General features: G+C 49.5%; 1 protein-coding gene across 2 annotated transcripts; it reads right to left on the reverse strand.

Moving 5' to 3' along the window:
• Nucleotides 1-1,459: 1,459 nt before the first annotated feature.
• Nucleotides 1,460-11,153, reverse strand: Cenpm (centromere protein M). 2 transcript variants are annotated; one of them, XM_048445057.3, is made up of 7 exons: nucleotides 11,027-11,153; nucleotides 10,568-10,647; nucleotides 9,760-9,852; nucleotides 7,625-7,704; nucleotides 6,081-6,172; nucleotides 4,925-5,048; nucleotides 1,460-1,908 (listed from the first exon to the last, which is right to left on the reverse strand). In XM_048445057.3, the coding sequence occupies exons 1-7, from the start codon at nucleotides 11,081-11,083 to the stop codon at nucleotides 1,712-1,714; spliced, it is 723 nt and encodes a 240-aa protein (XP_048301014.3). In that variant the 5' UTR covers nucleotides 11,084-11,153; the 3' UTR covers nucleotides 1,460-1,711. The 2 variants fall into 2 exon arrangements, with proteins under 2 accessions (XP_048301014.3, XP_048301017.1); XM_048445060.3 differs by lacking the exon at nucleotides 4,925-5,048.
• Nucleotides 11,154-16,159: the final 5,006 nt, after the last annotated feature.

Below are 16,159 nucleotides of genomic sequence, written 5' to 3' on the forward strand. Positions count from 1 at the left end.
TGGAAGGCTCCCAGGCTCTCACTGGAGAATGTGATGCCACTTCTCTTGTTAAATGGCACCAGGTGGCAAAGAAAATGTGGCACAGAGACCTGAGGGAGAGATGTGCACATCGTGCTCCTAGGCGAGGGTGAGGGCGAAGCAGGTGACATAAACAGGAGGCGTGCCCATGCTGCCTGCCTCACTCTCCCACCCCACTCAGGGCCCAGGGTACGAAAGGGTCTGGGAACAATGCCCCTGAAGACTGCTGCTTTCTCAGGCACAAAATCTTGTCTTCCCATCTCAGGCCCTCCCAGGGGAGGTGCCACACTTTTGTTGAGTCACACAGAACTGGGGACAACGCAGGCAGGCCCGCCATCCATTGGCTATGATTATGGGCACGCCTTCAGTGAAGTCTGTCTCAGGAAGCCTGACACAGGGAACCAGCAACCCTGAGGCATGCTGGGAGGTCCACAGGAGCTGTTGCCCTGTGAGCAGAACACCGTGAAGCGAAGCGTGAAGGGCTCTGCAAGCGTCAGGTGACACGTGTGGCCTCACAGGGCTCTACAGAGCTAACTCCCCCCCCCCCCCCCCCCCCCCCCCCCCCCGGCCAGGACCCAGGAGGCCATCAAGTCAGAAAGCTATCTAGCCAGGTGGCGTGCTTTGCACCTTTAATCCCAGCACTCAGGCAGAGGCAGGCGATCTCTGAGTTCAAGGCCAGCCTGGTCCACAGAGTGAGTTTACTACACACACAGAAACCCTGTCTCAAAAACAAACAAAAGCCCCAAGGCACAAAAAACCCAACAACAACAAAAAACCAGAGATGTATGTCTAACTCTTCACTCTAGGGGCAGGCCTTTGGGCTGTTCTGAAGGTAGCTACAGGCCCTGTGACTTCCAAGCAGAGGCTGTCCCTGCCACTATTGATGGAAGCCTTCTGTGCTCAACAGGCCTCGACCCTAGACCCCCCATGTGCTAAACCCACTCCTATAGCACTGGGAATCTTGATGGGGCTAACAGAACTTCCCCAGTCCAACCTGGCCCTTCTACAAACTTCCCCTGGATCTGAGGTGGAGTGTGCACTAGCCTCTCGCTTCTCACACTCTGACCTTGCTGGTGTCATGTCTGCCTGCTGTAAGATAGCTTTAGGAACTCGCTCGGTCTGGTTTTACATGACTGTGACTGTTTGCTGGATGCCTTGTTGCTGCTGTGGAGGGCATGACGATCTGCCAGACAAACAGACATGTTGCAGGAGCAATGCAGTCGCAGGCAGCATGCCACCTGCCATGTCATTCAATCCCCTCAACATGACATGAGAGAACCAACCATACCATTTACATCAGGAAACGGTTCCCAGGAGCAACGGCCGGGTTATAAGAAGCAGGGCCAGCACGTGACACTTCACTGGGATCCTGGAAGCCACGCTCTCCCCTTAATTGCACTGAGTCAGTTTCCTCATTTACAAAGTCAAATGGTGGATGATACAGATTTTCAGGGTTTTTTTTTTTTTTTATTTTTACGTCATGGCTCTTTGTTCCAAAGAAATCTTCAGCGGATGTAGCCCGCCAGACAGGTGAAGATATGGGTCTCTGTGGGGTGAATTGGGAGGCATGGGATTCCAACCATGGGGCTCCCTTCCCCATTCCTGCCCAGCACCACACTGCATAGTGGAGCGGAGCTCACTCAGCCCTGCAGTGAGCAGGCTGCCTCCCGGGTCTGTCAGGCCCTGACTGTCTTCACCAACAGTGCTTGCTTACGGAGCTAGAGCCACATGCGGGGAGGGCAGCAGTGCTCACGACTCCTTGGACAGGGGGCTGTCGGAGCACCTCAGCAAGGACAGCAGGTTCAGCGCTGAGACACCGGGCACGTGGCCAGCGCAGATCTGCAGCATGCGTACCAGGCGCTGGGCCATGGTGGCTCGACAGCTCTCCACCTTCAGGGAAGAGCAAAGAACAGCAGTGAGGCGGTAGCTGGCCCTGTGGCCCTACTCAGGGCAGAGGCCAAGGCAAAGCTGGGGGCTGAGATGCAGGGGTACCCCATGATTGTGCCATACCTGACAAGGTAGCTTGTAAAACCTAGAGACACCCAGAGACTGTGAGTCCCGATCAAGAGGAAATAAGGGATTTGACAAGTCTGGTTGGTGATGGTTGTGCGCGCCTTTAATCCCAACACTCAGGACGCGGAGGCAGGCAGATCTCTGAGTTTGAGGCCACCCTGGTCTACAGAGTGAGTTCCAGGATGGCCAGGGTTACACAGAGAAACCCTGTCTTGACAAACCAAACAACCAACCAAGCAAACAAACAGGAAAAGCTGATAAGGTCAAATGCAGTCCAGGGTCACAGAGGCGTGACTGCAGAGTGGGGACCTCAACCGTAGCACCTCAACCGTAGCGAGTCCCAGGCACCCTGGGAAGACACAGGGACAACAGGGAGGATGGACAGAGTGGCCCGCGACACAGATTAGAGTGCATGACTCAAACCCACATGTCCTTTATTGGGCTCAGGGAAGCCGGGGGTTGTGTAGCTGTCCTGACCTGGATCAGTGAGTTCTGGGCAAGTAAGAGGTGTTTACAAGCATTTGCCTAGCCAATAGCAAATGCTCCAACAAGTGGGCTCGGGCACTGTCGGTCGGTCACTGGCTGCTCCAGCAACTGTGCTCATCTCTAGAGGCAGGACCATCCTAGGGGCCATGCTGGAAGCCTCAGTTGTCCGACTCGTCTTCCTGTCACCTCACATCTGGCCACTAGCACACTCTGTGGACGGTCCAGGAAACAGCAAGGACTATGGACCCTCCCATGTCACTCTTCCTGGACATCACTGAACCCAGGCCACTCAAGCCTTCCAGAAAAATCTCTAAACTCTGTCCTCATTTCTGCCCTCCTCTCTCTCCCTCCATCCACTCTCAGAGTCAGAGCAGAGCCACATGATCCCCTTTTACCCCCTGGACTGCAAGCTTCCAGCAACTCCAGCTGTATCTGGAGTAAAAGCCACAGCCTTTACTGACTGGATGACCTAACCCTTCACTACTGCAGTCCCCACTGCTCTGCCCTCCCAGTGTTCGGCTACAGACACGCTCTCTCCCCTCCAGTATCCACACAGCTACACCCCAAGCTTCCATCCCTCACACCCCAGTCATAGTCTCATTCTTTCTTTCCAGACAGGATTTCTCTGTGTAACCCTGGCTGTCCTGGAGCTCGGTTTGTAGACCAGGCTGGCCTTGAACTCAGCCTAAAAGAGAGCTAGCAACTCTCCATCACACAAAGGCATCCAAATATGTTGAGGTTCTAACTTGTTAAGACAGTAGGTATGCTCTGAAAAGGACAACCCAGACACGTGGGATCGCAGTCATCTGAGGGACCCAGGCATGCGTTCTGGGCAGGTATTTGTAGTCTTGCTGCCGGCTGAAGACAAGACTGCAGCTTTTGCTTTCCTCTCCACAGCTGGCCCCACGATTTTCCTTTCAAAACCACATTTAGAGAGAGAATGTGTGTGTGTGTGTGTGTGCATGCACCCACGCATGAAGGTTAGAGGTCAATTTGCAAGGAATTCATTCTCTCCTTACCTGTGGGGTCCAGGGACAGAACTCAGGCTGACAGCAGTGCCTTCACCCGCTGAACCCCATCACTGTCCTAGTCTAGTGCCGTGAAAACTCAAAACCTGGTGTGGACTGCCACCACATGGCCACATATGGAACAGCAAGAGCACCTGTCACAGGGTCAGCAGGCACAACCACTACCTGCGTTACAAAAGAGTCGTCCCGTCTCCCCCACCCCCATTTTCAAAGACAGGGTTTCTCTGTAGCTTTGGAGCCTGTCCTGGAACTCACTCTGTACACCAGGCTGGCATCTACTCCAACTCAGAGAGATCCACCTGCCTCTGGGATTAAAGGTGTGCACCATCACCGCCAGACTGGCAAAGATGATTCTTCAGTAAGAGATCATAAAACTACCGAGAAATGGATCTAAGGCGACTCACGCAAAGCCACATGGTCAGCAGGCCTCAATGTGGGGAGAGCTGCACACTAATCGGCTGGCTTTACCTTACTGTGTGGCTGAGCAAGGTGATTCTGTCTGGAGTGTTTTCTCAGGGGTTTGTTAGGAGGAAAGCCTGGAGGGTGAGACACTTCGGATGTGTCAGGGGTACAGGGTGTCATCACCTATGAGAGCACATCCTGGATCCAGTCAAGAATTCTGAAAGCAATTGTTAACAAGAAAGACCGATGTGTAATGAATGGCAATGTATACTCTGATCAATGCTTCAGTCTAGGGGTAATCTACGGGAGTTTAGCAACCAGAGAACAGCAGTGATGGGTTGCTAATATGTAAATGAAAGCATCAGTCAGTACCTCTGTGTATGGGTGTTCTGCCTGCATGTATGTCTATGCACAGTGTGTGTGCCTGGTACCCGAGAAGGGCAGGTTATAGACAGTTGTAAGCTGTTATGTAGATGCTGAGAATCAAACTCAGGTCCTCTTCAAGAATAGCAAATGCTCTTAACTAATAAGCCAGCATTACAGCTCCAGCATGCTACGTCTGTTGGTAACTGCTAACTTAGCTATTCCCACTAACATTCTAGGCTAATTCATGAGTTCAACTCCACCTCGAGGGTTGTATGATGCTGTGGGGGAGGGGACAAGTTCTACTTCTCATCCAAATTTATAGATAACCTGAACTCTGCTGTCACGGGCACAGTTCATAGATCAAATAACAGAAAACCCTGGGCCACAGGATGTGTTGGGTTTTGTCCTGATTTGCTTCTTATGGAGTCACTTGTTCTTAGAAAAAAGGTGTCCTACCCAGGACACAACTGTTCAAAACAAACCTCAAAACTAACAAAATGATCATCAGAGCAACGGAGCAGACCAGGTATGTAGGTGGGGCAGCTTGGTTCAGAGAACTTACGGTGATCCTCCCAGGGAGCATACATTAACTCCTGCTGAACAACACCTACCAATGCAAATGCACTTCTGGGGCTCCAGAGCTGGCTTGGTGGGTAATGCTGAACAAGCATGTGTTCTGATCCTAGCAGCCATGTCAAAAGTTGTACACGGCTGCGCATGCCAGTAACTCTCGTGCTGTGGGCAGAGGCAGGACATTGCTGGGTCTTGGTAGCCACCAGTCTAGTTCCGGATTCAGTAAAGACCCTGCTCAAGGGAACTCGGCAGTGTGAGAGAAGGACACCTGATATCCTTCTCCGGCTTCGGGGGAATGTGCAGGTACATGATCCCTCCCCCACACATGCAAACAACACAAACAGAATAAAGGGAAAAAAGCGGGGCTGGAAAGATGACTCAGTATAGCACTGGCTGCTCTTCCAGAGGACCTGGGTTCAATTCCCAGCACCCACACGGCAGCTCACAACTGTCCATAATGCTAGTTCTAAGGGACCCGACACACATGGCAAATGAACATGAAATAAACAACAACAACAACAAAAAAGAGCCAGGTGGTGGTGGCACACGCATTTAATCCCAGCAGGCAGATCTCTGAGTTCGAGGCCAGCCTGGTCTACAGAGTTGAGTTCCAGGACAGGCTCCAAATCTACAGAGAAATCTTATCTCGAAAAACCAAAGAGAGAGAGAGAGAGAGAGAGAGAGAGAGAGAGAGAGAGAGAAACAGAGAGACAGAGAGACAGAGAGAGAGAGAACGTATACCTGCTTTGTTATGGCTAGACAGGGCTCACCGGGTGAGCACACCTACAAAAGCTAGTCAGGGTGGAACCAACACACCCAGCTATATACCCGTATAGTCGTCCATCTAATAAACACCCCTAGCACTTGCTCTGTGTCCTGCCCTGTGACACCACAGACTGTCGTCCATGGAGGGTAGATGACATCAGGTACTCTAACAGCCAGAGAGGCACGAGGATATACTGGTCAATTAGACATGACACTTTATAAGTACTTATACCCTAGCAGGAGAGGGCAATATTAACAGGGACACACACACACACACACACACACACACACACACACACACACACACACGACTTACCTGGACACCTGCTGACCCTTCAGTAAGCATTCCCAATGTGTTTGTTCACTGTGTTTTCACTGCCCTTTCCTTGTACTGAAGTATAATACTGATCACAATGACAGGGCTCTCACCTTTAAGTCACAGAAGAGCAAGGGGCTTCGGTAGGTGTGGGCCAGCTTTATGACAGTGTTCCGGTGAATGCTGCAGTGGCTCTCCCGTTCAGCTGCAAAGAAGCCAGGCACATTGCAGGCTACATCTGTCAGAAATCCACCTGCCTCCACCTCTAAGTGCTGGGATTAAAGGCGTGCACTACTGTGCTTGACCATTCCATTCTTTTCTGAGCAGTCAAGACCGTCACATCAGACTCTAAGGCTGGAAAGGCTTTGATGTGCTCTATGGAGTTGAGGCTCTTCACTTTTGAAACAAGAATAAGAGTACCTACTACACAGAGCTGCTCAGAGTCAGTGAGTTGATACTGAGGAGTCCCAGGCATTCACTGAGATCATCACCATCACCACCATCATCACAGGCATCGTGTGGGACTCTCCCCTCAAGGACCTCAGTGCCACAGGGAATGTGAGCGGATCAGACAGATCACTGACCCTGAGCAGCGTTTTGGTTCCTGCAGGAGTTAGCAAGACAAAGAGGAGAAACAGGACTTGATAGGAGCCCCACAGTCCTGACGCTAGGCACGGGGACACATTGAGTTTGAGGATCGCCTGAGCTACACACTGAGTCCCTGTCTCAAAATGTAAAGCAGGGCTGTGAACCTCTGCTCTCCACTCTTGAGCTATAGTGCCCGAGGCAAGTCACTTAACCTTACGCTCAGTCTTCTCAGGCGTAAATCTGAGGCAACACCCACTCAAAGACCACTGGGATGAGAAGCCAGAGTGTTTGGTGCACTGAGAGAGCCCATGATTACCAGTAAGACTGCCTCGTCTCAGGACCAGCAGCTGACCCAAAGGATGAGAGGAAAAGGAGTGGAGGCTAGACAGGGAAGGCAGAGGCCGACTGCAAAAGCCTTGAGAGTTGATCTCACCAGGCTGTCAGCTGGCCTTGGACTTTGTCCTCAGATTCCTGACCTTCGTGCCTTAGTAGCATCCAGCATGTTGTGATTATAGGTCTGTGCCACTTCCAGGTTTACTTTGTATTTTCAGAGGATTTGAATTTCACTCTGGAAGTCATAGGAGTCAGCAAGGAATTCCAAGTAAGAGCATAATTAGTTACTTGGATCAAGTTAGAAGTTCAGTAGTGCCTGGCATGGTGGTACACATCTTTAGCTTTTATTCCCAGCACTTAGGAGGCAGGTGCAGCTCTGGTGAGTTTGAGGCCAGCCTCGTCTACATAGGGAGTTCCAAGACAGTCATAGCTACATAGTGAGACCCTGTCTCAAAAGTACATTCTAAAATGGGGGCCGGAGAGATGGCTCAGCAGTTAAGAGCAATGACTGCTCTTCCAGAAGACCTGGGTTCGATTCCCAACACCCATGGTGGCTCACAACCATCTGTAACTGTAACTCCAGGTCTAGAAGATCCCATGTCCTCTTTGGACCTCCTCAGACAGCAGCTGGGTAAGAAGAATCTCTCTGCAGGCTGCCGTAGCAAGGGGCCATAACAGTGATTATTCTATCGCTCTAGCTGGGGTAGGGGTGAGCAGGAAGGGCCCCCCCACTTACCCCCTGTGGCGAGGAAGCAGACTTTCCCCAGGAAGAAGCGACTGTCCACATGGTTCAGAGATTCCTCTACCTTCTGGAGGCTGGGATACAAGGCCAAGCAAGAAAACAAACCATAAAATAGAGTTTCACAACACAGCCCTGCTAGGGTATGCCTCTAATACCACCACTCAGGAGGCAGGGGCAGGCAAACTCTCTAACTTTAAAGCCAGCCTGATCTACATATTGAGTTCCAGGACATTCGAGGCTATTTAGAGAACTCTGTCTCAACATCTCCCCCCATGTTATTTTTTTTTTGGGACAGGATACTACTATGTAGCTCAAGCTGGCCTCTATCTCCTGACCCTCCTGCCTCAGCATTCTGAGTGCTGGGATTATGACATACAATATTATGCCTAGCTCAAACCTGGGTGATTATTTTTTGATATTTATTCATTGTGTGTGTGCATGCGCGCACAACCATGGAAGGTGCCATGAAGTGCTTGTGTGGGTCAGAGGACCATACTGAGCCCTGGGGTTGAACTCAGGTGATTAAACTAAGCCACCTTGCTGTCTACCTTACCCTTTTGAGCAACAGCTCCCGTGGTTCAGGCTGCCCTGAAGATGACCTTGAACTTCTGATCTTCCTGTCCCTATATCCCAAATGTTGGGATTTTCCTGTTTATTTTTTTCAAAGGTTTTATTATTATTATTTTAAACTATGTGTTGACCAGTGCTTGTGTGAGTTAGGTGTACAGGAGTTCTGGTGTCTGGAGGCCAGAGGCTTTGGATCCCTCAAGTGGAAGTTATAGATTGTGAACCTCCTATTGTGGGTGCCGGGAACCAAACTTTCATAACCACTGAGCCACCTGCCCAGCCCATACCCTGTTTGAAAATTTACTTTTACTTATAGAGAAATTGATGAATGCTTATAAAATAATCAGGCAGTAAATATGTACGTACACACACACACACACACACACACACACACACACACACTTTAAGAGTTTTCATTCATTGAGGATTCTTCGCTGCCAACTCTCCAGAGGAAACTGCTGCCAACAGTTTGGGGTGTAATTCTTCTAGGAATTTTCTCTGCAAACACCTGCTGTTTTTCTCAAATACTGTCCTGCATACTATCAACTCCTGACTGCTGTAATTTGATAGGGTTTAGTCGCTAAGAGGTCATGTGCTGAAATTTAACCCCTGTAGAACCCAGCCCTGACAAACTCAACAGACGCCCCAATACCTGGTTCCAAGAAAGACCACAAACTGACATCACCTAGGAACAGACTGTCCAAAGGAAATTCTTAATGTTCCAACCATTGTAGATAGGATCACCTGCTAGCACACACCCATCACTTTTCACTAGGACACCCCTAGACAAATGTCAATCAATCAGAGGTCCTGAACCTTAGCAATCCCTCACCCCAACCTCTGCTATTATAAAAACCAACCCCAACTGAGCTCGGGGTTCTCGGATCACTCCAATACGTTGGATACATGGAGAGTCTGAGTTTGCAAACTTTTGTAGGAATAAAGGTTCTTTGCTTTTACATACAGGCCTCGGTCTCCTAGTTGGTTTTGGGGGGACTTCGTTGCAATCTGCTGGTCTGGACGGTCAGCTGGGTACCCTGTCCCTTGAAGAGACAAGCTCCGCCCACTCCCAACCTCCTCACCCCCACATCCCCCTCGTGGATACAACCCGTTTATATATGATCTGTAACAACCTCAGTGTAAAAAACCTCAGCAGAGCACTGGTTCACAGTACTGCAAACAAGATAAACAGGAAACATGAACAGGGCATGAAGTGTAGGCTCGAGGGCGCACTGACTGTCTTCCAGAGCACTTGAGTTTGCATCCCAGAAACCACAGGGCAGCTCACCACGGACTGTAACTGCAGGGGGTACACGGCTCCCAGAAACCACAGGGCAGCTCACCACGGACTGTAACTGCAGGGAGTACAAGGCTCTCTTTTGGCCCCCTTCGACACTAGGCCTGTACTGCTAAAGAATAGGTTGTGGTTCCTCTTTCAAACCTTGTGGCCCTCCCCCCTCACCCCCCCCCCCGCAGCTTCTCAGGGCCCCGCCTTCCCATCACAAGGTTACTGTTCCAGCAGCGCCAAGCTAGGTCCTTCAGAGGCCTGTCCTGGCTCTCACCTGTGTTTGCTGTGAAGGTTAATCACAAACACAATCAGGTCAATTCGGGGCCGGTTCGCGTCGGAGGGCAAAGGGAGGGAGTTGGCCAAGTGGCTGAAAAACAAGAAGGGTAGGACTGAGGATAGGCATAGCCACCTCATAGCGACTGTTCACACACTGTCCTTTACTGCGGAAGGAACTGCCACAGGAGTCCAGCACTGAGGTGGGACACAACCAGTTCTTCCCAGATCAAAAGTATAACATTTTTTAAAATGTTGTCATTTTCCCCCCAAGACATGGTCTTATGTAGGCCAAGTGCGGCCTCTAACATTGTAAGTAGTTGAGGCCCACTACAGGTGGCACCATTTTCTGGGAGGGGACCGGGTTGTCTAAGAAGAAAGCAACCGAAGCACTAGCATGCATGCATTCCTCTTGACTGTGGATATGATGTCACTGACTGCTTCAAGTTCCCGCAGCACCGGCTTCTCCAGCAACCATGGGCTGGAACCTGGCACTGCGAGCCAAGCATCTCTTAAGTTGCTTTCGTCAGAGTATTTTACGCAGCAAAAAGAAGTGAAACCAAGACACAAACCTCTGCTTTGTTTTTAGGGGCTGACGACCAAACCCAGAACTCCAGTGGGTACGTGGGCTTTTGGCGTTGTGTGTGGGTCATGAACATTTATAGAGACTTGTAAAAAGTCAGTTCCGCCAGGGTGGGCAGGACCAGGGAGGGCAGGTGGCATCTGGGAGGAGTTGGGCCCTCTCCTGCAGGCTCCCTTCCCTTCTCCTCAGGCCAGCCCAGAGTTCAGGCTGCACCTCCACAACTTACACCCTCAACTCGGACGCACAGTCGTCTTTGAGCATGGACTCCGCCAGCTGCTGCAGAAGCGCATCCTCCGTGCCCACCAGCTGCGAAAGGAGAGGACCAGACAGGTAGAGACCCAAGTAGGGCGGCTCCTCTGGAGGGCCCGGCGCTTTGAATCCCCATGAGGGTATACACCCAGCCAGAGGCGGCTCGAAGGGGAACCGGGGAAGCGACACTCCAAGCAACCGCTCGGCCTCTCCCACGGAACGCGGGAAACCCAAGTCCGAACTGGAACGCCCACTGAAGCATGCGGCCGAGCCAGTCGCGCGCCTATTGGTGGAGGCGCCATTCAGTTTCGTGAGCCGCCGCTCCGATTGGCCCAGAGTAGTGCGCCCGCCCACCCCGGACGGGCGCGCTGTGGTTTGAGGAAGCGTACGGGCCTGGACTTGCGGGAAGCCGGCCCGGGGCGCCTTCCGTACCTACCAAGATGGTGGCCCGGTTCAGGTCGGGCAGCTTGTCCATCGGCCTCAGCACCGACATCTCGGCGGTAGCCGAGCCACCCAGCTCAGCGCGCCGCGCTTTCAAACCTCCCGGAGTCCCGCCTCCAGTGGGCGGGGCTGGGCGGGGCTTGAACGTCTGGGCGGGTCTCTCTTGCCTGCCCACATTCTTAAAGAAACCGCCACCTCTCTGCCTGCCCCTCAGGAGCAGTTTGTGCTCTTAACTGCTGAGCCGTCACGCCGGCCACTACCATCCTCCTCTTTTAAAAAAACATTTAGTTCATTATATATTTTTTTAAGTTTTCAATTTAATTGAAACGAGTTTACAGATCGTCGTGAGCTGCCATGTGGGTGTTCCCAATCCAACCTGGGTCCTCCGGAACAGTTGAGCCATTTCTCCTGATACAGCCCGTTTCCCTACCTGCCTATTCCTGAGGCTGTTATTTCTCTCTCCCCTAGTCTTGGGACCCCTCCCTTTCCCCAATTACCAGAAAGTTCCAATGTGTGGTTTTTCTTTAAGTTCCTAAACTTCTCTCTTTAGTCTATATCTGTCTCAGCAGATTTCCACTTGACTGACAGACGCCATCCAGGAAGCAGCTGTGGAGCCCTGGTCTTGCCGAAACGTGATGTGACTGCTCCCAGTCTCTATAGCTGGGTCAGTGAACCAGATGTCTCTGTTCAATGCCCCATTGCCTGATCCCTTCCTGGCCATTGACTTACATTCCGGCCTTCCTGGACCCTGACAAGGGGGTCCTAATTTCAACAGGAAGTACATACAGAAGAAAGCATATCTCCTCTATATAAGGCTGGAATGTTAGGTCAAAAGGAAACCCCCTGACAGAGGGGACAAAATGGCTACCTATAATGCTTACTGGACTCCAAAGGAAGGTACCATTTAAAACCAAATAGACCTAAATCTATCAACAGGTAGACTCATTAGCTGAAATAGTTCTACAGTGTGATAGGGCACTCAACCTGCTCTGTGCAGGACAAGGAGGTCATGGTGTGGCTTTAAGAAAAAGTTTCTTTCTATGCAAAGCACTTGAAAACCATTTAAAAAAATTGGCAAGGATTAGACCTAACAGTGGGGAAAGGTGGCCTTTGCCACTTCCTCTAGGAGGAATGTTGCTTCTATGTTAACCAACCAGATATAATACAAAACAAAAATCTGACAACTCCAGACAGATCTCTAAAATTGTAAGAATCAACTTAATGTCTCTGGCCAGTGGGTTGTTGACTGTCCGGTATGGAATTGGAATTTGCCTTTTTTTGTTTTTTGTTTTTTTTTTTTTAACATTTCTTATAGTTTATTTAACTTTTATTTTATGTGCATTGGTATGAAGGTGTCAGATCCCCTGGAATTGGATCTTCAGACAGTTGTGAGCTGCCATGTGGGTGCTGGGAATTGAACCCTGGTCCTCTGGAAGAGGAGTCAGTGCTCTTAACCACTGAGCCATCTCTCCAGCCTCTTGTTTTTTGTTTTTCAAGATAGAATTTCTCGGGCTGGAGAAATGGCTCAGAGGTTAAGAGCATTTCCTGATCTTCCAAAGGTCCTGAGTTCAATTCCCAGCAACCACATGGTGGCTCACAATCATCTGTAATGAGGTCTGGTGCCCTCTTCTGGCCAGCAGGCATACACACAGACAGAATATTGTATACATAATAAATAAATAAATAAAAATATTAAAAAAAAGATAGAATTTCTCTGTGTAGTCCTGACTGTTCTGGAACTCATTCTGTGGACCAGGTTGGCCTTGAACTCACAGAGATCTGTCTGCCTCTGTTTCCTGAGTGCTGGGATTGAAGGGGTGATCCACCACCGCTGGGCTAGAATGGTTTTCTCTTTTTAGAGTCTTACTGGTATCAGAACCCAGGATCTCTTGCATGCTACGCAAGCATTTTGTTACTGAACTGTATCCCCAGCCCACATATTGCAATTCTTAACTCTTCTTCGCTTCCTTTTCTTAGTTCCACTAATTGCACCCTGTCTCATAAACTTCTTGTCTAGATTTTTTTCAACAGCAGAATCAAAAGATTTCTCATCATTTAATCACTTGTTACAGGATTTTCAGCCCCTACCCTGATTATAACAAGATAATCATCCCCAGAGGCCTACGACCCCCATTACACCTGGATGGTGAAAATCAAGCTTGCCCCAAAGACTTTGATACCCCCAAACAACAGAAAGTAATCTAGCAATACTCCTCCGTTGTTTTTTGTTTTGTTTTCTTTTTTGAGACAGGATTTCTTTGTGTAGCCCTGGCTGTCCTGGAACTCACACTGTAGACCAGGCTGGCCTTGAACTCACAGAGATCCGCCTGCCTCTGCCTTCCAAGTGCTGGGATTAAATGTCTGGGTTCTACCCACCACTTCAGTATCAGGACCACCATTGTCATCTATCACCTGGACCTTCTCACCTGCTCCCTGCTCTAACGAAGGTTCCCAGGGCAGCCAGCATAGCATCTGGGTCCTTTTGAGACAGAAATTAGAAAATGCAACTTCCTTGATCCAAACCAGCCTCTGAATTCCATCTCAGCGTGCTGCAAACACCTGACATGACTCACAGGCATCCTGACTCCAGACAACTTCTCTGACCTCAGCAGCTCTACAGTAAACAACCCCACCCTCCTGGCAGCCCCTGGCTGTCCTTGTTCAGGACCTTGGTCCTTCCTTCCCTCTTAGTCCCTTTGGATGAAATCTCCCAAACAGTCAGAACTTGTCCCTTACTTCATGCCTCTGCTCCAATTTCAACCTGTCACAGGGGTTCACTCTTTTGTGTGGATTTCGTTTTGTTTTTGAGACAGGCTTTTACTCTGAGATGCTGGCTGGCCTTCACCTCTGGGCAGTCCTTCCTGCCTCAGCCTCTCCAAGGGCTGGGATTACAGGCAGGAGCCATCATGGTCAGTTAGAGGGGGAACTTCCTTTGCATTTATTTATTTATTTTTTTACATTTTGCTTATTGACCATGTGTGCACATATGGGCACAAGTGCTATGGTGTGTGCATGGTGCTCAGAGGACAGCCTCTGGTATTTGGTTCTTTCCCTCCACCATTGTCAGAGCCGGCGGCAAACACCTTTACCCATGAGGCCATCTCACTGACCCATTTAAAAAAATGATTTTATTAGCATGTATTAATTTTATGTAATAACGGGGTTCATTATGAAATATATGTAAGTATTTTGGTTCCCTCCCACTCGCGGAAATCTCCTTCTTCCTCCTAAATAGTTCCTGGGTGGGGGGGAGTCTTTCTTTTCTTTTTTCTTTTTTTCTTTCAAGACAGGGTTTCTCTGTGTGTCTCTGACTGTCCTGAATTCACTTTTGTAGACCAGGCTGGCCTTGAACTCACAGTAGAGGGCCCTTTCTTAATGACCCTACCTAAAGCAATACCCCCTCCCCCGCCATGCTTCCTAGTGTCCTTTCCTGGTTCTGTTCTGCTTTCTCCACAGCACTCATCTCAATGTCGTTTTCACCAATTTCCTAGCCTCTATCTGTTCTACTTACAAACTAATAATCCAGCTCATTCCTGTTTCCTGAACGTTCCCAAAGACAAGCCCTTCCAGGAAGAGATAAAGGGTACGTAGCTTTATTTAATTTATGGGAACTCTGAGCTGGAGATGTTGCTCACGTGGCAGAGTGCCTGTCTCCTAGACACAAAGCCCTGGCTCTGGTCCAGAATGACATAAACAGGGTGTGGGGGCACACACCTACGATCCCAGCACTGATGCGTGGGGGCAAGAGGATCAGAAGTTCAAGACCATCCTCTGTCACATAGTGATTTTGAGGTCAGCCTGGGCAACATGAGGCCCTGTCTCTAAAATCAAATCAAATTAAAAGCAGTAACTAGTTTTTCTTACTCATGACTCCTGAACTCCACAGTGGGCCATTGTGGATGTTGTGAAGCTAGTAGGCAGCTTTTCTTTTCCCTTCCCGAGACAGGGTTTCTCTGTGCAGCCTGCCTATCCTAGAACTCACTGTAGACCAGGCTGGCCTCAAACTCACAGAGATCCGCCTGCCTCTGCCTCCTGAGTGCTGGGATTAAAGGCATGCGTCAACACTGCCTGGTCTAGTGGGTGGCTTTATAGTGGCTGGTAAACATTTCTGTCTTTTGCTCAGGAGGAGACATGACTTTATCCCTTCCGATTCATTTCTGCAGATAAACCCTGAGCAAGGACCTCGGCACAAAGCTTTCGGGATATTGTTTTCTTGGTCTATCCAGCAAGAAGCATCCTGAAATGTTCAGGGTATATAGCAGATTTCTTTCTTCCTTCCTTCCTTCCTTCTTTTCTTTCTTTCTTTCTTTCCTCCTCCTCCTTCTTTTAAATGTTTTTATTTTATGTGCATGAGTGTTTTGCTTCTAAGTGCACCACATGTATGCAGTACCTGAGGAGGCCAGAAGAGGGCATCGTGTTCCCTTGGAACTAAAGTTATAAGCAGTTGGGAGCTGCCATGTGGGTGTTGGGAATGGAAGCTGGGTCTTTTGCAAGATTAGCAAGTGTTCTAAACCACTGAGCCATCTCTCCAGCCTGTAGATTGTTTTTGTTTTTTTAAGACAGGGTCTCACAATAAGGCCCCAGTTGTCCTAGAACTCTCTATGCAGGCCAGGTTGGCCTTGAACTCAAAGAGATTTGCACGCCTTTGCCACCACCATACCTAGCTCTTGATTGTTTCCTTAACAATGCAGTTATTTGTCTATTGTCTGTCTGTCCAACTAAAGATATAGGATCTCAGCCGGGCAGTGGTGGTGCATGCCTCTAATCCCAGCACTTGGGAGGCAGAGGCAGGTAGATCCCTGTGAGTTCCAGGCCAGCCTGGTCTACAGAGCGAGTTCCAGGACAGGCTTCAAAGACCAAAACAAAAACAAAAACCAAAAAAAAAAAACCACCCCTAAACCAAAACAACAACAACAAATACCCAAACAACAACAATAACAAAAAAATCCCCAGAAGAACTCAGAGACTTTGTCACCTTGTCTGTCCAACACATTCTAAAAGTGGTAAGTGGTACATTGTAGTTGCTAATAAATAGTTGTTGAATGAAAGAACTACCTTACATCCATCCATTCATTCATCCATCCATTCTTATTAGTTAGTCATTCATAAATACCAGATTGAATGCCTA

The sequence above is a fragment of the Myodes glareolus genome, chromosome 19 (assembly GCF_982192425.1).
Source record: "Myodes glareolus chromosome 19, mMyoGla1.1, whole genome shotgun sequence".
Classification (NCBI taxonomy): domain Eukaryota; kingdom Metazoa; phylum Chordata; class Mammalia; order Rodentia; family Cricetidae; genus Myodes; species Myodes glareolus.